This window comes from Haemorhous mexicanus, chromosome 18, assembly GCF_027477595.1.
Source record: "Haemorhous mexicanus isolate bHaeMex1 chromosome 18, bHaeMex1.pri, whole genome shotgun sequence".
Lineage (NCBI taxonomy): Eukaryota > Metazoa > Chordata > Aves > Passeriformes > Fringillidae > Haemorhous > Haemorhous mexicanus.
Genome location: NC_082358.1, coordinates 2,252,567 through 2,280,432, shown reverse-complemented (window position 1 = coordinate 2,280,432; position 27,866 = coordinate 2,252,567). Strand labels below are relative to the sequence as shown.

The 27,866-nt window shown below is 50.1% G+C and overlaps 1 protein-coding gene across 6 annotated transcripts; it reads right to left on the bottom strand.

The window, feature by feature from the left end:
• Positions 1 to 108: 108 nt before the first annotated feature.
• CEP250 (centrosomal protein 250) lies at positions 109 to 27,866 on the bottom strand. 6 transcript variants are annotated; one of them, XM_059862864.1, is made up of 31 exons: positions 27,735 to 27,866; positions 27,078 to 27,134; positions 26,145 to 26,227; positions 25,417 to 25,582; positions 24,656 to 24,762; positions 23,163 to 23,390; positions 22,483 to 22,579; positions 21,897 to 21,995; positions 20,972 to 21,133; positions 20,487 to 20,665; positions 19,863 to 20,045; positions 19,590 to 19,734; positions 19,171 to 19,317; positions 18,773 to 19,003; positions 17,277 to 17,470; positions 16,789 to 16,916; positions 16,441 to 16,610; positions 15,523 to 15,699; positions 14,777 to 14,911; positions 14,358 to 14,501; positions 13,636 to 13,916; positions 10,427 to 10,586; positions 9,539 to 9,851; positions 8,991 to 9,118; positions 8,608 to 8,728; positions 7,837 to 7,991; positions 4,377 to 6,893; positions 2,617 to 2,772; positions 2,112 to 2,225; positions 1,900 to 1,950; positions 109 to 868 (listed from the first exon to the last, which is right to left on the bottom strand). In XM_059862864.1, exons 1-31 carry the CDS (start codon positions 27,849 to 27,851, stop codon positions 578 to 580), a joined length of 7,236 nt encoding a protein of 2,411 aa, XP_059718847.1. In that variant the 5' UTR covers positions 27,852 to 27,866; the 3' UTR covers positions 109 to 577. The 6 variants fall into 6 exon arrangements, with proteins under 6 accessions (XP_059718847.1, XP_059718848.1, XP_059718849.1 ...); XM_059862865.1 differs by having other exon boundaries at positions 2,617 to 2,769; positions 27,735 to 27,863; XM_059862866.1 differs by lacking the exon at positions 14,777 to 14,911 and having other exon boundaries at positions 27,735 to 27,863.

Below are 27,866 nucleotides of genomic sequence, written 5' to 3'. Positions count from 1 at the left end.
AACACCTCAAATTCTCATTACTTGTTGCAGGGAGCACCTCTGCCCTCAAAAAGGGAAACTGTGTAAGAGCTTGCAGTAGCCTCATTGTGCCAGTGAAAATTAGTATAATTTTCTTCTGAAAAACATTTTATTAAAAAAAAATTAAAATTCCTGTTCCTAGGAGATGCTTGCAAATGCAAACACCACCAACTGTTATGTTACTTGAATTGTTTATAGCGCACTCTTTGTGTCCCTTTAAGTAGCTGCCTTTGGACAGATGTCACCCACAAGTCTTACTGTTCAAGGATTATTTTTTTTGTTCAGGCTTCATTCTCCATACACCATTCCTTCTCCTTACCGATGTTGTTGTTCTCACAAATTCACATTTTGGTCCCAGAAACCATCTACTTCATGAAATAATGTTTCATAGATCCTAATCCTCAACATAAGGTGAGGCTTGACACCAGCCGAATGTGAGACCAATGGATGTTTAAGGCAGGGAGTAGCCCTGCCCTGAGGAGCTGATCCCATTTCTCACATCTGTGAGCTCTTTGTCTTAGAAGAAAATGTTCCATTCAAATGAAGACCAGAGGTGCTGTTACCTCAGGTCATCATTGCTTCTGGCAGGTCTGGCTCTTGGATGCCCCGGCTGTCTCTCTAGAGACTGAAGGCCCAGGGTTGTCAGTGCCGAGTTAAGGTTCAGAGATTGATCCAGCTTACGAGTCTCTTCTTCCAGAACAGCAGCTTTGGGCTCCTTGAGCACAGCTGCAAAGGAACAGGACAGCTCCTGGTGAAGGTCTGACAGCTCCTGGCTGGTCCTTGCACAGCTCTCAATGTAGTTCTGCCGGTGCTGTCGGTCTTGGGCCAGCTGTGACTGCAGCAGGGACACCTGAAAGAGGCACAAGGCCCAGCTCAGACAAGCCCACGCTGGCAGGAGCACCTGCAGCGCCACGGTTCCGGCTCTCGGGGCAGACACAGCCTCCAACTCCAGCCCTCATCAACACTCTGCCCTTGGGCAAGGGGAAAGGAACAGGCTCCCAGACAGAACAGAGCTCAGATGGTCAACAAGTCCAGCTCAAGGCTGGCAAACCCTTCCCATGTCCACCCCTCAGGCACGACAGGTCTATTAGAGAGACTTCCAATGGGATTTAGGAACCCAGCTCTGATTTCCAAAGCACACATTTGGGCCACTCACCCCTTTCTCCACAGGCTGTGCCTCAGCACGAGGGCTGCTGCTCCCCTGAGCTCCTGGAGGACTCTTCTACTTGAGCTGCTGGACAGGCAGCTGAGGCACAGGGAGCAAACTCTCCCTCTCCCAAATTTCAGAGCATTCCACAAAGGAGCAGAGCACAATGTGGACAACTAAGCCCAGTGGAATAATAAGCCTCTGGCATTGCCTCAGGTCCCTAGACTTCTGCTAAAATGCAAGCTCCACTGTTACAAAATCAAGGGAAATTGGAAACAGGCAACAAAGAAAAACATCCTGGTCCAGACTGCCCAGGGAAGTAGTGGAATCACTGTCCCTGGAAGTATTCAGAAAATATGTGGCTGTGGCACTTTGGGCCATGGTTTAGTGTTGGGATTGAAAATGCTGGGTTAATAGTTGGATTAGATTACCTGAGAGAGCTTTTCCAACCTTAAGCATTTTACGATTCAATGATTCTGATATTTTTAGGTGACTTCCAGTGTTCTGAATTTCATCCCATCTCTCTCCCCCACCACCTGATCTTAGACAAGTCAGAGTCAAAGATAAGACCAAGGTAAAGGATGTTTGGTTGCTGCCAACAAGTGCACAACTGACAACACCTGCTGTACTCATTTCCTGAGAGCCAAACACAACTCGGGCTGTAGAAGCAGGCACAGCTGTGCCCATGAGTACAGCCACAGCAGCCTTTGGAGGAAAGTTTTCCTACTTCTCACCTGGTTCTGTAACTCAGCTAAGCGCTGACTGCAGTGAGCATGAGACTCCTCCTGTGAAGAAAATGAAATGATGTTCTTTCAGTCTGTTTGGTCACAACCACAGGCAATATTTGACTTCTATTAGGTCTCTGGTGGGCTGCTGCCACTGGGATTTCTCATCATTCCTCTGTATGACCAAAGCCTCCTTGTACCATGGAAAATGTTGTTCTCACCTGTCTAGAAGTGAACAACTTGCACTGGTCAGACTCAGAAAGAGAAAATCCAGAGGCATCTGGGAGTAACCAACCCCTAAAACATCTCTTCAGTCTCCTCCGTTCGTGTTCCACCTGCACATTGGATGGGAGAGAAGGTCACAGAAAGCTGTCAGCAAACATGGAGCAAAAGGACCTCTGGACAGCAAGGCAAGGAGGTGCCTACTCTGAGACCCTGAACTGCACCAGACAACACTGGGGGCAAAAAGCTCTCGTGGGGGGCTGTGCAAGAGAGGCCAGTGTGTGTGTGCAGGGACATGGCACCAGGGAGGGGGCAGGGGAGTGAAGGTGCCCTTGTGAAAGCCAGGGGCTGCCACAAGAGAGAGAACAAACAAAGCGGTGTGCCCACAGCAGGGACAGGGAGAGGCAAGGGAATGAGCAGAGGTCTCCAATGGACAGCCTGGGCTGAGGTGCCAAGTTCCAGAGGAGCCTGAGGCTCTGCAGAGGCAGAAAAAGCCCATTTTACCTGCTCAAGAGTTCTCCTGAGTTCAGTGTTTTGTTGCCTGAGCTCCACCTTTTCATCTTCCAGCTTTGCAACTGCTCGCTGCAGACATTCCAGGCTCTGCAACATGAGTCTCCTCTCTGACAGCCATGACAGCTGCTCCCCTTCGGCAACAGCCTGCTGGGCATTCAGAAAGGAGATTCCATGAGCTGGTGCAACATAAAGGTTAGAAGGGTGTCAGAACTGATACTCTGGGGAGAGTGACCACAGCAGGAATGGACAGTGCTAAGGTTCTTCTTCTCCTTGTCCACAGGCCAAAACAACACACCTTCTCTCTAGGGACCCTCCTCCAAATCCCCGTGGAGAGTTGAGTACTTTGTTCTGGATCTGCTTCCTGCTAGTTTTTTTCAGTGTTCCCCATTCTGGTTTTCAGAGTCTGGAAGCATTAATTTCCTATCCAGCCACTTCATGGTTTTACAAAGCTCAGTAGTGTCTCCACCTCTTTCAGCCATTTCTTGTCAGTTGTGAATATATAAACATTTACTCCTCTTGGGGAAGTTAATTACCATCTTTGGTCATCCTTTTTGATCATCACTGTAAATTCTCTTACCTACAGTTCTGCTCTCTGTCCTTAGACAACCAAACTTGCAAGGTGTGGGTGAAGCATGCATTCTGCAGTGATAAAATAGTGCAGTTTTTTTCTCTATTCTCTTTACCTGTTACATCCTTTGAAAATACCATTTTATTAATCAGGCCATAAGATTTGCTTGGAACTTAGTCAGGAGCCACCTCCTCCTTCTCCTTTGTGCCTTTCTTCACAAACTGCTCCTTGGAGCACCTCTAAATGCAGTCTTGGTATCAGCAGTAAACCAATCTGTGTGGATGCCACTGCATTACCTGACTGAATGTTTTTGCATATCTGAGCTACATGGACGTAACTGAAATCTCATGCTCTTTTCATATTTCTTGCCCCTGTCACATCTTTACTTCCCATCAACAGATCTCAATACTTGTCAGGATCCCAGATTAGGCTGCAAGTAATACTTCTCAAGTCATACGTAAATGTATAATGCATAAATACAGTGTTTTCTAAGTAGCACTTTTTACATGCCAATGTACTAATGGACACCAGAACACAGGCAAATTCTTGGCAAAGTTGCTATTGCAACTGTTCCACTAGCAGGACCTGAATAAGTTCACTTGGAAAAACACACACAAGTTTGCCTCCATGATTTTTGGACTGCAGTACAAACATGTCCTTGAATGCATAATTAAGCATTTAACCTGACCAGGCAATAAAAGAAATCCTGTTCTTTTAACACACTGGAAAAGCAGTCCCTCAGAAATCTCCATCTCAGGAAGCATCCTCAAAGCATCAGCAGTGCAGCTGCTGTTCAGCCCTCTCGGAACAAAACTCTGCTGGGTTTAGTCCATCACTCTGCTCACCTGCTCCATTCCTTCCCACACCCAATCCAAACCCCCAGGTGCTGCCTCCCCTTTTCTGGGCACAGGAGGAGCAGCTCCCCATGCCCAGCTTTTGGCCTGGAGCTGATCAGCAAGCTCCAGAGCTGGATCAGTCATTCCAGGCATGCCAGGAAACAATCTGGCAGTCAGTGGTCTCTGGCTGGAGCCAGGCAGACAGACAAGGCTGCCTGCTGCAGCCCAGGCTGCTTTACCCAAGCAGGCCTGCACTGACAGGGATAGAGACCCACCTCTTCATGGGAAACATCTCTGGAATAATTCAGGGACGCTGGAGTGGACTGAAGATCAATTCCAGTGCCTACCTGTTGATGAAGTTGGTCTGTGTCTCTCTCTGAAATCATTCTCTGCAGGATGGTTATTTCTTTCTTCAGATTCCCATTGGCCATTTCACTCTTGCTCAGTGCAGCACTCAGGACCTGAGCATTCTCTCTCCATTCATCTTCTCTGCTTTCTCTCTGCTTCAAAGCAGCAGCCACACACTCCAGCTCTTTGTCATTGGCTTCCCTCTCAGCTTCTAACTGTTGGGTAATTTCCTTCTGCTTTTGCAAGAGATAGTCTCTCTCCTGGAGAATCCTCCTCTTCTCTACTTCCTCTGTCTTCCGTTTTTGGAGTTTTTGGATTTGTTTCTTTAGGGTTTCCCCTTCATCTTTCCATCGCAAAGCCAATGTCAATTCTTTCAGGAGTTCACTCTGCCTCCTAAGCTCTTGTTCTCTCTCTATCAGAGTATTCTTTAAATACTTAACTTTGTCTGTCTGGTACTTGATCTCTTTATCCTTCTTTGTCAGAGTCTGCTGAACATGCTGGAGATCTTCCCGAAGAGCTCTTATCTCCACTTCTATCTGCTTTCGCTCACTTTGAGCCTTGATTTCTCCTTCTCTCTCAGGGAAGGTTTCTTTCAGGAACTCTTGCTTTCCATCATGTCTAACCTCTTCATTCTTCTCAGTTAGCCTAAGCTGGAGATTCTGCAAAGTCTTCAGTTCTTCTTCTACATGCTGGAATTTTTGCCTAAGAGCATCATTGTCCTCATCTTTCTTTCTCACCACTTCCTCAAGTAGAGTCACTTGTTTCTGGCAGGATGTTAGGGCTACTTTCAAGCTTTCTTCACGAAGCTGGAACATGTTCATTTGCTCTGTCTGCTTGAGGAGCTCCAAATGGTTCTTCTTCAACATCTGGCTTGCTTTGTCTAGATCCTGCTCTAGACTTTTGGCCTGCTTGCCTGCCACCTCCTTCTGCTCTCGAAGGTCCTGGACATGCTCTTGCAAAGACACTACCTCTTGATGTCTAGCTTCAAGAGAAGATTCAGCAAATTCGAGTTTTTGCAGTATGGCTTTAACCTGCACTGCTGTCTCTTCCTTCTGCTGTTGAAGCTTTGTAATGGTGTCCTCCAGAACACAAATCTTGTCTTCTTTTTCTTTCAGAGTCAGTATTGTTGCATGGAAATTACTTTGCTCAGCTACATGCTTTTCCTCCTTTTCCTTGCATGGCTCACATTGCTTTCTAAGGGACAAAATTTCCTGCTCTTTTTCCTTTAGTTCCACTTGAAGACAATGCAGAATTTGCTTCTGCTCTTCAGAGTCTTCCTTTTGTTTTTGGAAAGTCTCAATGAGTTCCTTCTGAGATTCAATCATTAAATCCTTTTCTTTCAATATTGTCCTAGAGTATTCTAAGTCTCTGTGCAAGACATTAATCTGTTCCTCTTTTTTTTCTTCATAACTCCTTGTTTGTTGCTTTTGGATGTCCATAAGTCTGTCTTTTTCTTTTAACGTTGCTAAGGTCTGCTCCAGTTGGTCACGGACAGTCTTTAACTGCATTTCCATAACTTCTTCAACTTCCTGCATTTGCTTTTGCTGTGACTCAAGCTCTTGCTCTTTTTTAGATAAAGAAAGTGTCATTATTTCTACTTCACCAAGAAGCTCTTGCAGATGCCTGTCTTGCTGTTCCTTGTGCTGCTGCAAGAGCCTTAACTCTTCCCTTTGAGTGTCACACTCACTCTCTCTGTCCTTAAGAACAGTTCTCAGGTGTTCAAGGCTAGCATTTAGAGATTTCACATCTTCTCTCTCCTTTTCCAGTTCTTGAATCTGCTGAGTCAGAGAAAGAAGTTCCAGCCTTTTCTCCTTCAGGTTTCCTTTCATATCATCAAGATCCACGAGCAGATTTCTGACTTGTACTGCACCATGCTGTTCTAGAATCATTATTTTCTCCTCCTGGAATTTGATCTCCAAGTGTCTCTCCTCCAGCTCTTTGCTCACCCTGCTGACAGCAGAGTTCTGCAATTCTAACTGCTTCTCCAGCTCCCTTATCAGTTCTTGCTGGGATCTGATCTCTTGGTCCTTCTCTTCCAGCTCTTGGCTCATTTTGCTTAAAACAATCCTTTGCTTTTCTTGCTGCTTCTCCAGCTCCTGTATCTGTTCCTGTTGGGATTCTGTCTTCTGTTCTTTCTCTGTTATGTCCTTAATAACCTGATTAAGAGCAGTTTTATGCATTTCTTTCTGTTTTTCCAACATTCTCATCTGCTCTTGGTACAACTTCATTTCTCCTTCCCTCTCTGACAGCATGGCAGTCACATGAGTGAGATGCTCCTGCAAAGCTTTGGTCTCTGCTGCCTCTTTCTGAAGAATCTCCATTTTCTTCCCCTGGTTTTGCACTTCCTCATTTTTAATTTTTAACATGGACAGGGCAGTCTGGAGTTCTTGTTCAAGGGAGCGATTCTTGTCTATTGCTGTATTTGCTCGAGTTTCAGAGGCTGTGACTGATTCCTCCAGAAGTTTTATCTCATACTCTAGTTTTTCTTTATCTGCCTGCAGCCTGTCCCGTTCATGCTGCCAAAACAGGGAGAAAAAGGGTCACTCATTCCCTCTCTTGGTTTGCTTTTCATACCAGATCTGGACTCCTGCAGCAGGGGCAGGCACAGGCTGCCCCTCTCTCTCTGCCCCTCGGGATGCTGCAGACCTTAGCTGGGATCCCCCTTGATGCTGCATCTTTCCCAGCTCACTCAGCCCCTCCCAGCTTCCTTTCTGCCCTTCCCCGACCTCCTGCAGCTCCACTCCAGTGCTCCTTTGGGGAGGAGCTGCCAGAACTGCAGCCAGGATTTCAAGTGCACGCTAAGCAGGATTCAGGCAGTGCCACGAGGATGTGCTCTCCATCAGGGAGGAAGGGAAGAGCAAACACCCTCAGCCTTTCTTTCCCTGGGGCTGGGCTGACAGGAGTGGTTTTCCACCTCTCCGGTGTAGAGTTTCCATGGCTCCATCCCTGAGAGCCCCACTGCCCTCTCTGGGAGCAGCAATGGCCAGGTCAGTCTGTCATCCTCTGCTGCCACTCAGGACGAGTTCTCCCCTTGCAGGCACACGTCCTGGTGGGGATCAGCACTTGGCTTTCCTCTCCTCTCTCCCCACTGGCTGCTCTCACATGGCCAAGGCCAAACACCTTTCTATTAACAGCAAACTTGGGACTCTCCCCTCCCCGTCCAGATATCAAGAAATCTGAACATGGGTTTGGACACCAGGAATTCCCCAAACCATGCAATGTCAATAGGGACAGTGAAGGCATTGAGAACTAAAGGTTCTAGGGCACAGAAGCCCAGCATGGAGGAAAATCAGCAGCCTCAGCATTACGTGGCTTCACCATGACTACAGCATCTTCTCCTCCTTATTCAGAAGAATGGAATTACAAAAGTTAAACTGGAAAAAGACGCCCCTTAGAACTGTGAACACAAGGTCCAAACGTAGCTAGGAAATGGCCCTTTGTGGCATCTGCCAATCTCACCAGCACATCCTTCCTTTCCTTCTCCAGGTCCTCCAATTTCCTCTTCAGAGATTCCACCTCCTGACGAAGAGTCACAGCTTCCTCCTTTAGGGCAATGGTCTCTTCCTTCAAGGCAGTTTCTAGAGAGGTCTTCTGCTGTTCTACCCTCAACATTGCTGCAGCAGGGAAGGAGAAGGAGAATGGGACAAGCAAAAGAAAGGCAAACTGATGTGCATCCTGCAGAGACAAAAGCACTGTCTTCTCTGCCTGCCTGTGTTTGCCAGGCCTCAAGCCCACAAAGGTTCCAAAGCTGACAGAAATGAAGGAAACTTCTCCATAGAGAAAAAGACAGGAATGAAAGGGGCAAGGTTCAGAGGGATAGGAAAGTGTGTTTGCTCTTGGCCTTGTGCAGAGTGGACAAGACAAGAGAGATGAAGGAGAGGGGATGCCTGTGCAGGCCTGCTCCAGTGAGGCCAGTAGCCTGGAGGCTCTGGCAGGGCCTGGAGTTTGGGGCAATGGAGCTGAGGCATCCAGCTACAGCTCCTTAGCACAGACACGGCACCTGAGAGGCACCAGCTGTGCACGGGATCAGCCCTAGCACAGCCAGGTGGCACTGCCAGCCACAGCATCTTTCTCAAGAGAAAGCTTTCACTAGCACTCGGATGGATAAATCTCCCGCTGGTTGTTTTTCCCCTCTGCCATCTCTGGGCACTGCCTTTTTCCTCTGTGTGGCATCAAGGAACCCACTGCAGAGACAGGATGGGCCAGTGGGTAGGGGAGGAGAAGCTGTACCTGCCCGACTTTCATCCAGCTGTATCTGCAGCTCCTGATTGCTGGCTCTGAGACTGTCCATCTGATCCTGCCCCATGCCCAGCTCCAGCTCCAAGGCCTGTATCTTCTTCCTTGCATCATTCTGGAAGAGACAAGAGGAACATAATCACCTGTCATTGCCACTTCTGTCAGGAGGCAAAGGGCTACAAACACTAAAGCAGAAATAGCCCATGTGGGAGAGGGCAGCTGGACCACACTGGTAGATGTGATTGTGATCCTCCCTCCTCCCCATGCCAGTGAGCCAACCCCCTACAAGGACTGACACCCATCCTGGCCTTGGCACGGTGCTTGTCCAGCAGCCCAACAGCAAGACAGGATTTCTGGGTGCACTAAGCCCACATTACCAGATCTTTCTGGGAATGCTCCAGGTGCTGCTGCAGGTCTTGCAGAGCTGCTGCCACTCTGTCCACTGTGAGCTCTGCAGGGATATCCCTCGCCTGAGAAGCAGTTAGGCCCTTGACATGACCCTCTTCTGAAAAGAGAAGACATTCTGTTTCAGGATTTAATCCAGTGGTCTCCAACAAACAAGGCCTCTCTACCTAGGAGGAGGTGCCTTTGTCATTGTCCTAGAGCTCGCATTGCAGCAGGATGTGTGTCACAGGCTGACATTATTCTGATGACCACTAATGTCAGCACTGCCCCAGAGACAACTGCATGGGCCCTGGGCTTGACATTGACTTGGCCCTTGCATGGGCTTGACAGGACTTGGTCCCTTCTCCCTTCGGACTCTGATCATTTCTCTACATACAAACATGGACTTATGTCTCTGCAGGGAAGTCAAGCTGTCAAGATTTCCCAAGGCCTGAGTCAGCCTGACAGGGTGAGTGTGTGATACCAGGGTGACCAGGAACACCCCCTCACTCCACCTGCTCACCCAGCCTCCCACACTTGCCTGAGCTCCAAGTGCCCAAGTCTCTGCTGTCCCTGATCATGTGGTGGAGATCCAAGAGCAGTTTGTCCAGCTGGGACTGAGTTTCCTGGTGGGCACCACTGGCCTGTTCACACTGTGTGGCCAAGGCCTCTGCTCTGTCCTCAGAGCTCTGGAGCTTCACACGCAGGTCAGACACCTCAGCCTCCAGGACGTGCACAGAGTCCCTCAAAGAGCGTTCTCCTGCTCGAGACCCTTCCAGCTCCTTCAGCAGCTTCTTCTGTCGAGTTGCCTGGGAAGCCTCCATCTGCAGCACTGCGTCCTGCAGGGCCAGGATCTGGAAGATGGATGCACACAGCCTCAGTGACAGGGCTGCTCCTGAGGGAGCACAGTGGGGCGCAGGGAGAGCAACAAAGAAGAAATTATTTCAGGCAAAAAACACGCCAAACCCAGAAGGCACAGAAGCAAGGATTCCAATGGAGACAAATGCAGAGAAAACAAGTAAGGGAGGCACTGGGCATCCTTGGGCGGCAGCTCTGAACAGCGGCTCAACTGGCTGTGCTGGAAGTGCCCTGCCCAGCCTGCCACAGCCACCTCTGTGTCCCCACATTGCTCAGTGCCCGGCACAGGCCCACACTCTGTCTGGGACAGCACTGCTAACAGAGGGACAGAGAAGCCCCAGAGGAGTCTGCTGCTGCTTCTCTTCCCAGACTTCCTGCTGGGACCCGGGAGAGGATGGGGGAAAACTTCTGCAGCAGACACCAAATCCAGCCTCGGCCTCAGGATGCAGCAGCAGCCCCGGGCAGAACACGGCAGCTGTGGATGCTGCTGGGAGGGGAAGGAGGTTGGAGCCTCCAAGCCAAAGGTGCTGTTGTGTGTCCCTGGAGAAGAGGATGCCACTGCACAGCTTACCTGCGTGTTGAGCTCCTGCACTTCTCTTCTATCCTCTGAGTGGAGCTCCTCGGCCTGGGTAAGGGCAGAACGAAGCTCAGACACCTGACTGATCTGGGCCAGGTTGTCTTCTTCCAGGGTTCTGAGGCTCAGATCCTTTTCTTCCAGAGACAGAGTCAGCCTGTAGAACAAGGCAACAGATGGCCATGAGAGACATTCATATCCTTGGGTGCCTCAGAGGGGGTGATGGAGTTGACCACTATGTGAGGCAACACTTGGAATGTGTCAAGCTTTTTCTGGGGTAGATGATGAGTGAGTCCAGAGCTTATGGGTCAGAATAAAAGGACAGACAAGTAAGGGTGACGTTGCTGTGGATGTTTGCTAGAGGCCACCTGAACAGGAGGAGAAGCAGATGAGGCTTTCTACAGGCAACATAAAGCAACCTTAAAGTCAAAGGCCTTGGTTCTTGTGGAGGACTTTAGCTTCCCTGCCATCAGCTAGAGAAGCAACACAATGCAGGATGTTTCTGGAAAGCACTGATGACAACTTGCTGTCACAGGCAGTGGAGGATCCCACAAGGAACAGCATGCTGCTCAACCTTACCCTAACAATCAGGGTTGGAGATGTGAAGCCTGAGGTCAGCCTTGGCTGCACTGCCTATGAATGAGACTGTGGAGTACAGTTGGGGGTGAAGAAAAAGCAGGGCAGCAAGCAAGATTACAGCCACAGACCCCATGAGAGCTAACTTTAGACTCTCCAGGGACCTTCTTGAAAGAAGCACATGGGAACAGGCCCTGCAGAGTAAAGGGGTCCAAGCTGATATTCAAGGATCACTTCCTCCAGGCTCAACAACAATGCATCCTAGTGAGCAAGAAACTGGGCAAAGGGGGCAAGAGACCTGAGTGGATAAGCAAAGAGCTCCTGTCATTCCTCAAGTGCAAGCAGGAAGTATACAGGAGATGGAAGCAGGCTCAGGCCACTTGGAATGAGTAGAGACATTGTTGGAATAAGTAGAAATGAGACAAAGAAGACCAAGGACCACCTTGGAATTAAATCTGGGCAAGGACATCAAGAAGGGCTTTTTAAAATACATCAGTAACAAAAGGAAAATCAAGGATGATGTGTCTCTGTCTGTTCCTAAATGGAGGGGAGACCCTGGTAACAGAGGATGCAGAGAAGGCAGAATTCCTGAGTGCCTTTCTTTGCATCGGTCTGTACTGAACAAGACCAGCCCTCAGGGATCTCTGCCCCAGGAGACCAGGCTAAAGGAATGTTGGAAGGAAGACTATCCCTTAGCAAGGCTTTCCTTTCAAGGAGGACTGGTTAGTGAATGCCTGGGCAAACTCGACATCCACAAGTCCTTGGGCCCTCACAGGATGGGACCATGAGTGCTGAGGGAGCTCATGGACACCAGAGCAAGGCCACTCTCTGTTATCTTTGAAAGGTCATGGAGATCAGGAGAGGTGCCTGGGGGCTGGAAGAAAGCAAACATCATTCTGGTGTTCAGAAAGGGCATGGAGGAAGACCCAGAGAACTATGGGCCTGTCAGAATCACCTCAATCCCTGGAAAGGTGATGGAGTACCTCATGCTGGAGGTCCCATCTTCCCCATGTGGAAGGACAAGAAGGTGATCAGGAATGGTCAGCATGGATTCACTAAAGATAAATCATGCCTGACCAACCTGATTGCCTTCTTCAAGGAAACTACCTGGGTGGACAAAGGGAGAGCAGTGGATATTGTTTACCTTGATTTCTGCAAGGCTTTTGACAGAGTCTCTCACAACATCCTCCAGGAAACTCAGGCAGTGAGTGCTGGAGGAGTGGACAATGGGCTGGACTGAGTACTGGCTGAACAGCAGAAGCCAGAGCATTATAACTGTTGGCACAGGGTCTCGTTGGAGGCCTGTCATTAGTGGTGTCCTCCAGGGCTCACTCCTGGCCCACTATTGCTGAACTTCCCCATCAATGACTTGGATGAGGCAGGCGATGTCTCCCCATGAGGGTCGCTGTGCATCCCCTCAGAGGGATCTCAACAGGCTGGGGATGGGCAGAAAGGAACCTTCTGAAATCCAGCAAGGTCCTGCACCTGGGGAGGAGCAGCCCCAGGCACCTGCACAGGCTGGGCCCAACCTGCTGGGAAGCAGCTTTGTGGAGAAGGACCTGGGGGTCCTGGTGGACAAGAAAGTCTCCACGAGCCAGCAGTAGGTCCTTGTGGCCAAGGGGGCCACTGGGATCCTGGAAAGCTCCGGGAACAGCATTGCCAGCAGGTCAGGGAGGGGATCCAGCCCCTCTGCTCAGCCCTGGGAGGCACATCTGCAGTGCTGTGTCCAGCTCTGGCTCCTCAGCACAGCAGGGACAGGAGCTCCTGCAGCGGGGCCAGCAGAGGCTGCAGAGCTGAGCAAGGGCCTGGAGCATCTCGGTGCCCAGGAAAGGCTGAGGGAGCTGGGGCTGCTCAGCCTGGAGAGGAGCCCCAGCTGAGAGGGGCCCTCAGCCCTGGGTGTGCCTGTGTGCAGGGAGGGGCAGAGCAGGGCCCAGGCTCTGCTCCCTGGGGCCCAGCAATGGCACCAGAGCCACGGGCAGGGACTGATGCCCAGGAAGTTCCACCTGGACAGGAGGAAGAAATGCTTTCTTGTTAAGTGATTCAGCCCTGAACAGATTGTCCAGAGAGGCTGTGGAGTCTCCCTTACTGGAGACATTCCAGAATCATCTGGATGCAATCCTGTTCCAAGTGCTCTGGGACTGCCCTGCGCAAGCAGGGAGGTGAGACCAGATAAACCACTGTGGTGCCTCCAACCTTACCCTTTCAGTGATTCTCTTCATCTGGCTTAAATAAAAAATCATGGGTTTAACATGTCTTATGTCACCAAAAGGCATCAGATGCCAGGCTGATCCAGATGCCAAAGGCTTCAAGTTACAGGACCCAAGGTGGAGCTGATGGATGTATCCAGCTCCTTACAGTGCAGCTCGGGCAGTGTCAACACACCCACCTAACCACACAATACCCCCTTAGAGGAAAAGGGCTACCCCAAAAGCCTTTGTCTTCAGAAAAAACTCTGTCTGAAGGCTTAAAAGAAAAGAAAATTAAACTCAACATCCAGACAATGAGACATGACTGCATGGAGAGTTCAGAACCTGCCATTCAGGAAATGCTGCCAGAGCCCCTAGCAGGTGAAAGATGGCAAAGAGGGAATCCATTCATCACAATGCAGAGTCCCACAGGCTTTCATTTACCTGGCTTTTTCCAGCTCCAGGGCATTGACGGAAGCCTGCAATTCTGAATTTTGCTGAGCCACTTCTTCCAACTGACTCCTTTCCCTCTCCAAGTTCTGCAGATGCTCCTGCAGCTGCTTGTTCTGATGTTCTGCCTCCTCCAGCAGCTTCTGGATGTGCTCAATCTCCAACATCTTCTGCCTGGACTCTTCCTGGGCCTCCTTCACATCTTGCTGGGCTCTTTGCACAGTCATTTCCTGGCATTCTCGGGAGGCTTCCAGCTGAGATGTCAACTCTCCCACCTCCAGTCAAAGAGAACAAAGCAGTCAGAGGCTACAGCCACAGCTTCTCACTCTCAGCCACAGCACAGGCTCTGAGCAAAGGTAAAGGACAATTTCCATTTCTCCCTGTCCTGAGAGCACCAGATTCACAAAGCATATGGACAACTTGTTTCAGTCTCTCAGTGGCCCACCACCAAGGGCACCTGAAAAAGCACCTGCCAAGCCAAGGCTAGCAAGAAGAGGCCAGCAGGAATCCATGCTGGTGGTTGCTGACCAACAGTGCAGAGGACTAGCCCAGCTGTCCAGAGCAGCAGCTGACATTCAGCAGAGGATTGAGTGCTCTCCAGAGCAGCTGCCATGGAGCCCCCAGAGCAGGAGACAGCCCCAGGGCTCATCCCAGCAGCTGCTGCTCTGCCAGGAAAAAGCAAAGACCCCTGGCTGCATGACTGCAGTGTCACTCACCTGCTTTTGTAGAGCCTCCCTCTGCTCAAGGAGGAGATTCATTTCCTCTTTGAGGCCTTGTAGCTCTTCCTCATGCCTCCTCTGCACTGCCTGGACTTCTCTGCGAGCCTCCTGCAGCTCATCCTGCAGATTTGCCTTGACGGTCTGGCAACAAGAAGCAGAACAACTCCCTGGGATCTGCCCTCAGGCTCACCTCTTTCCATGTGCTGCCCCAAAATCCCATTCCCTCTGCTGCTTCTTTTGGCTTCTCTCCCCAGCTCTGCTTCACTGCAAGCCTTCCTTCCTGGGGCTGAGCTCTGGAGCTTACCAGGCTCTGTGCTCCCAGGGCCTGAAGCAGCCCTTGCTTCCTCAGTCCCAGGAGCTGCCTTTTGTGCCCTGGTCACTGCCCTGTCCTCTGTAGCCTGCCTACTCACACTCACCTGCCCCTTCTCTTGCTGCTCTTTCACCTCCTGCCTGAGCTGCTGGACCTGCTGGCGGGCTCGGCTGAGCTCTCCCTGAGTTTGGAGCAGTGCCTCTGCTAAAGCACTCTTCTCCTCCTGCTCTTCCAGCAGGACCTGCACAGAAGGAAAGAGCAGACGCCTTCACACTTCTCCTGCAACATCCCTGTGGCAAGGGGCAAAGACTGATGGGCTCACGTGCTCTCAGAGCACTTGGCTGCTGCTGCCCTGGGCCACTGCCTGCTCTGGGGGAGACACAGCTTCCCAGGAAGTGACTTAAAACACAGCCCCGAAGACATCTCTGGGTTACTGTTCAGAAATACTCCAGGCAAGCCTTTAAAAAGATCTTTCTCCTGTCAGCATTCCTGCTGCACCCTCCCCATGCCCACTAAAGAAAAGTCCTACAAGCTCACCTTGGCCATGAAGATCTACCAGTACACACCAAAAGGGGAGCAGAAAGAGAACAGTGAAGATACCCTGAGGTACATCTTAGAGCAACAGAGCACAAGAGTAGCACAGAAATCTCGGCTGACAGCTGAGATGTTCCTGCCTGGCTTCCTGTGAGAGAGCTCATTCCTGGTGCCAAAGACAGCCCCGTTTAGCTTTCACCTCCCCTAATTCAGTGTAGAAGACATGGAGGGCATGCTCCCCACAGCCCCATATTCTGCCATCTCCCACAGCTCCAGCCTTGCAAAAAATCACAACAGCTCTCCTCTCACAATCATTACCTCTTGCTTGGCACTTTCAGATCTCTTTAGTTCTTCTTGTTGGGCCAGCAGGGTGGCAACTTTCTGCCCCATCTCAAACAGCACCTTCTTGTGCTCCTGCTCTCTCTCTGCTTTCTCTTTTTCCCATTGCTCCAGCGTCTCCTGCATTTCTGCACGGTGCCTTTTGCGCTCACTTGCCTGAGGAGGGGAGGAAAAATTTGCAAGATGAAGTCCCAGGGAAGCTCCTTGCTGAAAGATGTGAAGCTCCATCCCTCCCACAACCCCCAACTGGAAAAGACAACAGCACTGGCTTTCTGCACTCCAGGAACTGTGTCCTGTCAGGGAATTCAAAAGGAGGCTCAGCAGGTGCAAGAATCACAGACTTGTGGACTCTCTTCTGCTGGCAAAGACCTTCCCAAGCATTGAGTCCAAGCACTCAGAAAAGGAGGTGTCACCTTCCCCTCTCTGATGCCCCAGTCACAAGGACTGAAGGACCAGTGACAGGGGGCCTGTTCCCTTTGCTTCCAGCCCAAAGCTAATCCCTCTGTCCACCATGGAAGCACAGCAAGAAAGGAACCGAGTTCCCACGCCTGCAGCCAGCAGCACTGTTGGCATCTGCTCCACGCTGCCATCTGCTCTGTGGCAGGTAGGACTCGGGGATGATCCTGCCTTGGGCTGCCACGCTTTGGGTGGGCACTGCCCAACCTGCTCTGGAACTCCTCTTACACCCTCACTGAAGCTGTGGCTGCATTTACTGTCCCAGCACCATCCTGGGCGCCTTCACGCTCCTCCAAGTCCAAGCTGCTGGCTCTGCTGCCCGGCCCAGCAGCAGGAGGCCTCTGGCAGAGGACTGCTGCCCTTTCACACCCTCAGCCTCTGCTTGTGCTAAACCAACCCACAGGGCTGGCTTGGACAATTCAGAAGCATATTGTCCCCTACCAGGTCGTCCAGGAGCTTCTTTATTTCCACTTGCTGAGCAGTTCCCTGAAGCCTGAGGCTTTCGTGATGCTGCTGCTCTGCCCGCAGGAGCTGTTGAGCTGTGTCTTCCTGTTCCTGCCTCCTGAGAGCTCTCTCTGCTTCCAGCTCATGTTGCAGGCACTTCACTTCTCCTGCAAACGCAACCAAGAGCAAGAGGCAGAGTCTTTACTGACTTTACTGACCTCAGGCCCTTTCAGTGTCTCCAGCCCCACCACTCCTCAGAAGCTCTGTGGACAGAGAGGGCTTTACAGGCTGCTTAGCTTCTCTAGGCAGAGGCAGCACCACAAAGAAAGAACACGAGGTTTTCACCTTCTATCACCTCCTTGGCCTGTGTGACTATGAGCACTTGAGCTTCCAGATGGTTCCTGGTGATCTCCAGCTGTGATATCTGCTGCTGAGCAGCAAACAGACTGGATTGCAGGCTCTCCTTTGCTGACCTACAAGTTGCAAATGTGGACACACATGAGTTGCTTGCTCCAAACACCCACAGCCCGGTATTCCAGGACAACGTGGCTCAAGATCCCCACACCTGTGTATGGAAAATGGGTCACCTGGAAACTCATCCAGAGAAGTCACATCTGGGTCATTTCAAGAGCAGAGCAGGGCCCTTTGAGGGACTGCCCAGGCCTTCCTTATGGCCTGGCATAGCACAGACTGCCCAGCCCAACTTGACCTCAACAGCCAAATCCAAATCTGAAAAGCACAGAGGATACAATAAACCCCTGTGTAGTGTTTACCACTTTTATCATTACAGCTCTTCAGCCCTGTCCTGCCCAGGGCTTCCTCCCTGCCTTTACCTTGTCTCTGCCAGCTGCTTGGAAAGTTCATGTTGGTGGCGCTCGGTGGCTGCCAGTCGGCCCTCAAGGGCAGCCTTCTCCCGGCCCAGCAGCTCCTTCTCTCTGCCCACCTGGGCCAGTTCATGCCCTTGGTCAGAGGATTCCTGGCTCAGCTGCTCCAGAGCCCTGCTCAATGACTCTTGCTCCTGGGAAACCTGCAAGTGGGACAAGGTACAGCTCAAGCCCTTCCTCAGGAGCCCTGTGCAGAGCCAGCCAGTGCCACCTCGCAGGCAGCCAGAGGACAAGGAGCACCTGTGCCCTGGGCTCAAAGTTTCACATCATCTGCCCTCTGCAGCTCTGATAACCTGGGCTGCCAAAAGCCTCTGGCACTGTTACCTTGGAAGTGCTGTGTCAGGTCCTATTGCCTTGCCTGGGCCCATGACAACTCTGTCCCAACAAACATCCCTACTCCAAATTCTACATTGTCACCCTAAACCACTGCATCTTCCAAACAGGCACTTGGCTAGCAAAATTTCTATCTGGATCTATTTCAGTGCTGGACATTTTCAGGAATGTTGGGGAAAACAAGTTGGCTTGCTGAATCAAGGGAAAATACATAGGATTTCCCCCTTCTAGAACAAAACCCACATCCAAGTGTCACCTCCTCACATATTGAACCCTCTGCAACCAGAGGATGCTTGGCATGGAAACAGCTCTTGTGCTGAGCAGACATTTAGTGACTGGTGGACATGTGGCTGATGTGGCCAAAGCAAAACCTCTGCTGTGCATTTGCCAAACCTACCACACTCCCCAGAACTGAGACTGTCTGACAGAGCCACTCTGAAACAAAGCCTTCTCTTGCAGCCATCCTGTAACACCCAATCCAAACCTCCCCCGGGGCTGTTTCCTCTTCTCCTGTCCCTTGTTCCCTGGAAGGAGAGCCTGACCCTCAGCTGGCTGCAGCTTCCTGTCACAGGGAGTTGTGGAGAGCAAGAAGGTGCCCCCTGAGCCTCCTTTTCTCCAGGCTGAGCCCCCCTAGCTCCCTCAGCCTCTCCTGGTCACACCTGTACTCCAGACCCTTCCCCAGCTCTGTTTCCTTCTCTGGACATGCTCCAACTTCATGAGAAAAAGCATCAAAAAAAACATGCAGACCTGGTATTTTTTCAGAAAAAGGATTCAGAGCTAGAGTTTGATCCTTTTGCCAGAATTTGATTCTTCTGCCACCCACTCAGATTCATGGACAACACAATTATCTCTTCACAACTTATCAAGAGTCAAAAAAGAGCCCAACAAAGACAGGTGGACTAAAAGACTCTGTAGAAGCAGGGCACAACTCCGAGAACTGTGGAACAGCTCTGCAAGCCACCCACACATTTCCAAAAACGAGTAAGAAAAGCCTTGTGACCTCTGGCACTACTACGTGTGCCCTTGACAAAACCACTACAGAATCCACCAGGTAAAGCTTCCCTCATCCAAGCAGCCCAGTACCCACATGGATGCACCATACTTTTGGTCACCTGATGGAATTTCTCCTGGGTTTCTGCTTTCTCTTCTCTCAGTGTCCTAAGCTCCAGCCACAACTCCTCCCGTTGCTCCTCTGCTTCCTTCAGTAGCTGCTCTAGCCGGGCTTTCTCGGCACAGAGCTTTTTGTTTGCTCTTTCACAGAAGTTCAACTTCTCCTGCTCACAGATCTTTGCTCTCTCCATCTCATCCAGTTTAGCAGACAAAACTTCCTTCTCTTGCTCCAGCTGGAGTCACAGAAACATAGTGAAATAAAGTAGAGGAAGAATTACTATGAAAGATTGGCTCAGACACAAAAGGAACAGTGCCACAGTCACTGTGCCAAGCTAAGAAGACTGAGAAGCAGTAGCAGCTGGAGACAAACATCTGGCACATCTCTGGCAACTCTGCTCACCTGCCACACATATTTGTTTAGCTGCACTTTGTCCAATGCAAGAGCTTCATTGATGCTGCTCATCTTTGCTGCTGCAGCCTGTAGATCAGCTCTTTCAGCATTCAGCTTGTTCTGAGCCCCTGTCAGCTCTGCCACTGACCGCTCTGCCTGGAGAGGCAAAAGAACAATGGGACAACAAGGGTAGCAAAATCCCAGACTGCAGGCAGCCACTCCACCTCCCCTGGGTGTCTTTGACTTATTCCTAGCGCAGAGCTCTCAGTAAGATCATGGGGACCAATGATCCCAAAGAGACTGTCTGGTTCCATCACCATTTTCCAAGAATAACAATGTCCCTCTCTTCTACTGCCAGAAAGAGCATCTCAAGTGATCTTGGCGGCTCCCACTCCCGCAAGTGCTGCCTAAAAATAAGGTGTGCATACCTTCTCCAGAGACATGGCAAACTCATCCTTCTCTTGCTCCAGCAGATCCTTCTGAAGCTGCAATTTCTCCAGTGTCTGTCGCTTGACTACCAACTCGCTCTGCAGCAATGAGCATTTTTCCTCAAGTGCAGCCAAGTCCTTCACTCTATGAGGAAGGGAAAGAGGTTTTTATAGAAAAACAGTCTATGCTACAAGAGAGGAGCAGGCCCCATTCGTTCCTTCACACTGGGCCTCCTCAAGCCCAGCACCGCCAGAGAAAGCTTTAACACTCACAGGAGTTCCTGCTCATGGCGTGCTCTCTCCATCCTGTCCTGCTGCTCTGCCTTTTCTGCCTGGGCTGACTCTTCCTTCATCTGCAGCTCAGCGTTACTCTGACGAAGACATGAGGCTTCTCGCTCCCTTAATCCAAGCTGTTCCTGTAGCTCTTCCCTGGACTTCTCGAGGTTTGCACAGTCACTGCAGAGACAAGGCTCAGTCAGAAGAAACAAGAGCCTGAAGAGTCAGCAGTGACATTTTCAGCACTCCAGGATGGAGCTGGGGGCAGTGGGCTAAGGAAGACCTTGGTCTTTCCCTCCCAAGGAAATCCTGCAGAGGCAAAGGGAAAGGAAGGCAGGATTATGCCTTCCTTCAGTAAGAAGCAGTGGCTGGGCAGGGGCACGCAAAGAACAGAATTCAGGGAAGCAGCCCGGCAAGAAGGAGTCTTCTATTCTACATGGCTCTGCATCTCCTAGAGAGCCTTGGAAGGCACAGTAGAGCATGAAAAACCCAGACAGGACAATGCTCGAGAGCCACACTGAGGCCTACACATGGTAGGCAGGTGATTTCTTCACCTCTGACCTCCCAGGCCTGGAAGCAGATTGCCTCTAGAATGCAGGAGGAGGAGAAGGAGACACTCACCTTCTGAGTGTTTCTACTAAAGACTGAAGATGCTGCTGGTGGCTGCTGGACTTTCTGCATTTCTCCTCCAGTTGCTCAAGCCTTTGCTGCACCTCCCTGCACTTCTCTTCCTGATGTCTTTGCTGCTGCTGCAGTAATTTGTTTGAGTCCTGCCTAGCAGAAAGCTCTTCTCTCAGGGCCTGCAGGAACAGGCAGGGAAGGAGCACAAATGAGCAATAAGGAGCAGGGAAGGTGGCTCCAGAGAGCTGGAAGAAACAGCTGGCAGAGACAGCTCCCCTGAAGGCAAAAGCTGTGCTGAGAGGGTGGACATCAAGGAGAGAAAAGCAGTAGAACACAGAGCTGGGAAGACCAGCAAAGCAGTGCAGGAGCAGCAGTATGAAGGTTCGAAGAAGTGCCTCAAGTGGCTGAGCAAATGGAAAGGTGTTGAGCTGAGCAAGGCCTCAGCACTGAGCCTGTGGCCACTGGGGAAGACACAAAGCTCTCACCTGTGTTGCCCCTCGCATCCTTGCCAGAGCTTCCAGAACCAGTCCAAAGGCACGCCCTGTATCAACAGATCTCGGAGCTGAGAAGATGTCCCCAGAGTCTGCATGCTGGGAACTGCCAGCGCAGATAATGCTGACCATGCTGTCACTGTCATCTAACACCATCTGAAAGCCCACATCCAGCTGTTAGTCTTTGCTCATTTTACTTGGTTTTCTTTATCTTGTTTTTTTTTTTTTCCTCCCACTTTACCCTTGAGTCATTAAAAACTCAATTTTCTGGTTTCTTCAGTCCACAAAGGTTTGTCCCTGTGGCTACATGCACTCTTGGGATTTCTGAATACAGCTACTCTTCACAAGTGTGAAGTGGCTGGAGGCTGCCTGAACACTCACTTTTTCTTGCAGCTGTGTAGAAGAGCTGACAACTCAACCCTTCTCCATTAAGAGAACTTTAGGACTAAGTTAAGGTTATCCCTGAAAGTTGTGATTCTGGGGAGATTATAATAGTCAGTGAACACTGAGTGAAGGAGCAGAACTGTCAAGTGCATCGACTGAGTCAGTGACCTTTCACAAAGATCTGAAGAACAACAGACTCATTGCTCAAAGAGGGTGAGGGAATTGCCCAAGAAACATGGTAACACAAATGCCAAGTAGCATACTCCAAAAACACAGTCCAAGAGACCTTAGTGGGGTGGTGAAGGCAAAGGTACTGAAACTTCTACTGGCTCACGGAATTGTCACAGCACAGCAACTCACAAGCTAGAACAGGTTCTGTATCAGAAAAGGGGTCTAAAAATTAAACAGGCAATGGCAGTTAACACAGATAATACACAACATGTGTCTCTAATCCTTAGGCCAGTCTGTTGCCTTCCTCAAATACTTCAAAATCAAATTTACCGGGATGTGGTCCCTGTACCAGGTCTATACTTACCTCAGTGATATTTTTAATGAGCTTTTGAAGGCAAAGATTCTCTTCTTTGGCACTGTTAGTCAATGAAGCTGCAAATTCTTTCTCTATCCAACTTGATTCCTAAGAACAGAATAAATAAAGGGTGGGCACAGAAGAGCTGCTCCCATCTGCAGCATTCCTATCCTCAGTAGGAGTCACACTGCTAAGTCTCAGCTCTAGTGATTCCAGTATATTCCTGTCCACATCTATTCCATTTCTTCTCTACTAAAACTACAAGGAAGACCAAAAGCTAGTTTTTATAGGCTCCTATTAAACGGTCAGTTCCAAGGAACTCTGATCCCCAGAGATCTAAAGTCACAGGCGGAAGAGCATTGGTGCCACTCCTCAGAGGAAGACACCTGAACTGTCTTGCAGCTCCTCTGGAATTGCCTGCATCTGGACTGACTCCACATCTGCTGAACACACAAGGAATATTTATTTTGGCAAGGTGCCTGATGTTCCCATACACTGGGCATCTTTACCACTGTTTCTCCTGAGGAAGCCACACCTCTGTGTTCAGGCTGGAGAGCAAACACTGGGCTATCTCCCAGGTAAAGGTAAAACATACTAGAATCTCCACTGTGTCGTTAAGTGTTTTCATGGTCTTCTCCTTCTCCTCATTCTGCTTCTGAGACTGTACAAGCAAGGCTGAGAGCTCCATCACCCTGAGAAGAGAAGGTCTATGTGCCATTCCAAAAGCTTTGCACACCACCACCTGTTAAAGAGCCAAGCAGCTCCCCAAAGCATAGCACAGCAAAGTTCAACCCAGGAAACACAGCAAAGGCAGCATTCATCTCTACAGGTTAATAGGCTTGATGTTGCAAAATGGCACTTCTTGCCCCAAAGGCCTCTGCACTCAGTCTTGCAAGAAACTGTCAGCACACAAGTGCTGCAGTGCTTATGGTGGCCCTGGGCAAATTCCTCTCAATTCTTTCAGCACAGCCCTGAGAAGTAAAAGGGCTGTACAAGAAACACAACTCTCTTTATGCTGAATTCAGTTTTTCACCAAGAATCAGTTAACAGCAAAACCACTAACAGAGGCTATCTCTTTCTCTGTCTTGTCTTACTTGGAAGAATTTCTGTCAGGCAGATACTTATTTCCATCCTTTCTGTTCAAGGCAAGAGTTTGACTGGGGACAGACAAAGGGCTGTGCAGGGCTCTTCTAAATGTGAGCACAGCCCATCTGCGAACCCAAGAAGCTGCCACAAAAGACAATGCTGGTAATAGCAAAGTTAAAACACCTTTACCTGTCTTGAAGCTCTTTCTTCTCCATGTCACACATGACTTGTAAGGCTATCACTTCCTGAGCTGTCTGGTTTATTTTTGGATCCACTTGCTGCTCTGTCTGATCCTTCAGGACAGGTTTACCCAGAGGGATGGACTCCCTGAGCTGCACACAGGAGTTCAGGCGAGAGCAGCTCACAAGAATAGATCCAGAAAGCCTCATTTGTTCTGCCTTCAGCTCTGACAAATCTCTGAAGAGGAACCAAGAAAGAGCCAATGTTCAGTCCACCATCTTTATCAGCTGATTCACTTCTGAAACATGCAATCATGCATCAGGAAGAGCTGGCAGGCAAGGTGACTTCTTCGCTGGGGACAAATCATTCATCTGACACTTGGGGACCAGGAACATCTTGACAGCTGAGCAATGACTTTACCAGGTAGCTAAGTGTGGAGTCTATTTTCTTCTCAGATATAAGAAGTAAGATATGGCACAGGCCAGAAGGCCTGAAGCACCTCTAATTACTCTTGTTAACATACTGTAATTAGACTATCATTAGATAATTACGGTATTATCACTAGATATTAGGAATTTTACCAAGATCCCCAGCTTTTATATACTCTGCTCTTAAGTGCTCTGTTATCCCCACTTGGGCTGCTAAAAGCTCAAGACTACACCTATATAATAAAACATTTCAGAAAGGTGGTGTAAGAATCAGCCTGAAATGCTGAAACATAAAAGCACAAACAACACAAGGACTAAATAGCAGGTCAGGCAGACTCTACACAATAGGCAAGGCTTATAATCAATTAAGACAAATGGCTTACAGTAACCCAGAGTTTCAAAGTGCATGTTGATACCAAAAGGTACTATTATGGCTACACTATTTTTCTTGGGAGAAAAGAACTTCAAAGAGCCCAAGAACAAGAAGACAATCATAAAAAGAGGTATCAAACTAAACCAAATAAATTGGACAAATGCAGCAACAGGGTAGAGAAGCTATTCTTTCTCTCAGTAATGCTGGAAGAAGAGTAAGTGGATACAAACTGAAAAGATTAAATGTATCCTGGAAATGAAAAAGGAAAAAATATGCCTTAATCATCTTTCTCTTAGGAGTAGTGGGAAAAGAAATCTGGTAAGATTTTTTAAAGGCAGGTTTTTATAATTTCATAAAAGGGACCACTCTATATGCTGCATGCACAGCTTCAGTGAGTCTCCTCCCAGGCGTCCATGCATTTCTGTGCCTGTGCTCACAGGCCCACATATCACCACAGTCACTGCTTGCTCAGAGCCTCTGCTGCCCTCATGGCCTAAGCCCTTCAGCTTTCTCTGAAGACCAGTAGCCAGCAACTCTTCCAAGACCAGCCCAAAGCATGCTGAATGGCATTGCTTCTGACTGCCCAAGGAGAAACCCTACCTCTGCTGTAACTAATGCAACATGGAGGTTCAAAAGGCAGGACCCAGAAGCAAGGAAGGCACACGTTTGCTGCAGCAGATCTCTGCTCAGCCCCCACTCACCGGTCCGTGGCAGTTTTCATCTCCAGGAAGTGGCGGCGGAAGGTCACCACCTGCCGCCACAGGCCGAGCAGGCGGGCGTGCTCCCCCCGTAAGTAGCTGTCATAAAGCTAAACATGCAAAGACAAAAAGAAATGCCAATTCAGCCTTCACTGTCACCGTAACATCTCTCAGACAGGAGAGAGTAAATCACCATCACCAGGTGCCTTTTAATAACTACTGCACCAGGGGCATCAAGGACTGAAGAGGCACCACAGAGGCCTACAGAAGGAACCCACCTGCCCAGAAGGGAACACCCACACTTCTCCCATGGCAGTGGGTAGCAGCAAAGCAAGCTGATTGTGATTCACCACCTCAAAGTCCCAGCAGAGGAATACAAACACAAGCTCCTTCAAGCCCAGTGCCAGGTTGGCTTACAACAGTACAAGAGGCCTGTCTTGCTCCTGCGTTGGCCACTTTGAATATGAACACACACAGACCTCTCTGGTCTCAATTGCTCAAAACAAGGATTAAGGAACTATTAAAGAGGTGAGTGTTCCTGTGACTGCCCTACAGTGCCCAGCTCTATCTTCTCGACCAAGCAGTGCAGTCACAGAAGGTGGGCATCTCCCCCCAGCACCCTCTGCTGACACTCCTCCCTCCCACACCGCTGTACAGCACCAGTGCATCCTCAGCAGAGCCACAGCCTTCACACAGCAAGTTCTCTGTGCCAGGAACAAAAGGCAACCCCATTCCCCTCTGGCATTCCCCTGGCCCATCCTCACCTCCCGTTCACTGCGCCATTCACTCTCCTTCATCTCCAGCTCCTCCCGGGCTCTCATCCAATCCACCGTCAGTTTCCCAACATCTTCCTTGAGGGCGGAATTTACCTCACTGGCTTTATCAAGGTGCTCCCGCAGAAGAGTGTTCACTTCTGCCAGATTCTCACACCTTGGAAAGAAAGAGAAACAATGAGGTCAATGAACAACAGCTCTCCAGCATCCCTGAGATTTTCCAGCTCCCTTAACACTGACTTTGTTGTCTGAGAGGCAGTAAAAGCACTTAAAGGGTTAACTAAGATCTCTCTGTGATGAAAACCTCATTTGCTTCTTTGTGCTTTGAGCCTTCAATTTCAATCCATGATTTTGGTTTCCCCTTCAACCTTGATGATGCCCACAAGTAACAATTTACTCCCTCTTCATGCTGATAATCACTGGTTGTATCACTTTTCTACAGCACTGTCCAGAGTTGTTCACCTGCTGAACCACAGAATAATTTCAGCTGGAAATGGACCTTTCACCCAGAATACACACCCCACTTCCCCACTCAAAGCAGAGCCACTCAGCACACAGCACTATTACTGCACCACAGAAAGCAGATTGTGGACCTTTCTCCTGTCAAAGCAGTTTGCCCAACCGCTTCCCTTGGGGAGACCAGGTAGCACGGACAGGTTTTCCCTCACTTCCATGAGCATCCAGGATACCAAGTATGAAGAAATGCTTCTTCCTTGTACCTTTGCTGCTCCTCTTCCACCTGAAGCAGTGCATTCTCCAGGCTGTGGTCTGCTGTGGCTTCCCACCTGCCTGGAAGGGATCCCTTTAAGAACAAAGGAAATGTTTAGTCAAATGATAGTGTTTCCTTCACCACTGTCAGCATCCACCATTTTCCCATCCATTTGTTGGGTATCTCAGGAGCCCATGGCTTCTTCCAGGTGTAACAGTGTTGTGACTACAGGGAGGAAGGGAAGGGAAGGTTTGGGAAGGTTTGGGAAGGTTTGAGAAGGGAAGATTTGGGAAGGGAAGGGAAGGGAAGATGGGATGGGATGGGATGGGGGAAGGGGGAAGGGGGAAGGGGGAAGGGGGAAGGGTGTTAGTGTGAGTGGCTCTCCTCACTCTCCCACTGCTACGTGTCCTCACTTCCTCAAATGCTGATCTGGACATGAAGCCTGGGAATGCTCTCCTATTCTTCCACCCTTTGGCTTCTAGGTTTACTTTAGCTATGAAGTAGAAAGAAATGCACAGAGCCAGTTCTGTATGTTGACCACCAGCCTTCCTGACTTCCAAAAAGCTGTTTCAACTGGTTCTTTCTCCAGGACAGCTGTATCATGTAACATGCAGCACAGTCCTCTCCTGAGACCCAGGACAAATGTCATTCCAACAAAACACTCTTTCACAAAATTAAAATCCTCAACTGGGTTTTCTGGACTTGCATTTCTGGGACTACTGACTGCTCTAAGAATGGCAAATGGACAAAACACTGATGGGAAAATTCAGTGTTTCTCTAAACCCTCAGACAGTAAAAATCTGCTTTCTTGTAATTGGATTGTGGAGGGTTTTTATTGCTCTGCCTTTGGGAACATTTTATATATATATACAAATACATATATATATATATATATTTATACACACACACCCCCTTTTTAGTTCACAACCTGCAGCACACTCACCCCTCCAGCTTTCACTTGCTGCTCCAACTCTCGACACCAGCTTTGGTACTGCAGTACCTGAACAGATACAGAGAATGAAGATGAGAGAAGCAGCTTGTTATAGACTCCGCTCACCCCACACTAACTTTTCTCTGACTCTCTCCAGCACAGTGATTCTGATACGCTCCACAAGAAGTCACTGCAATATAGGGAAGCTTCACTTTAATATGACAGAGATTGGGGCGGAGTTTCTTTCAGGCGTAGCACTGTCTGCTCACCTGAGACAGCGGCAGCAAGCAGAACGATGGGTCAGCTGCGGGCAGCTCTACCTGCCCTACGGCCCCCGCATATCCCGGGGTACATTTGGCTGTTCAAGGGGGTCCTTGAAGCGATCGAAATGAGTTTTCGAACTTGCTCTGCAAGGAAACCAGCCCGACTCCTGCCCGGGACAAACCCTTCTAACGGGGCCGAACAGCAGCGATGCTGCAGGCACCGAGATCGGGAGGGGCTCGGCAGCGAGACCGCGGCGGGACGGGCGCTCCCGGGGCCTCTCCGCCCCGAGCTCCGAGCTCGGCGCCGCCCGCCCGGGGAGGCCCCGCGGGCTCCCGCCGAGTCCCCGCGGGCAGCGCGGGCGGCCCTGCACCCCCTCCCCTCCGCCGGGCACCGCCCGCTGCTCACCTCGTCCTGCAGCTGCCGCACCAGCCCCGCCTGGCGCCGCTGCGCCTCCTCCGCGCTCCGCAGCCGCCGCCGCAGCGAGCCCGGGCTGAGGTCCCCGTGGCCCGCGCTGCCCGCCATGGCCGGCCCTGCCCA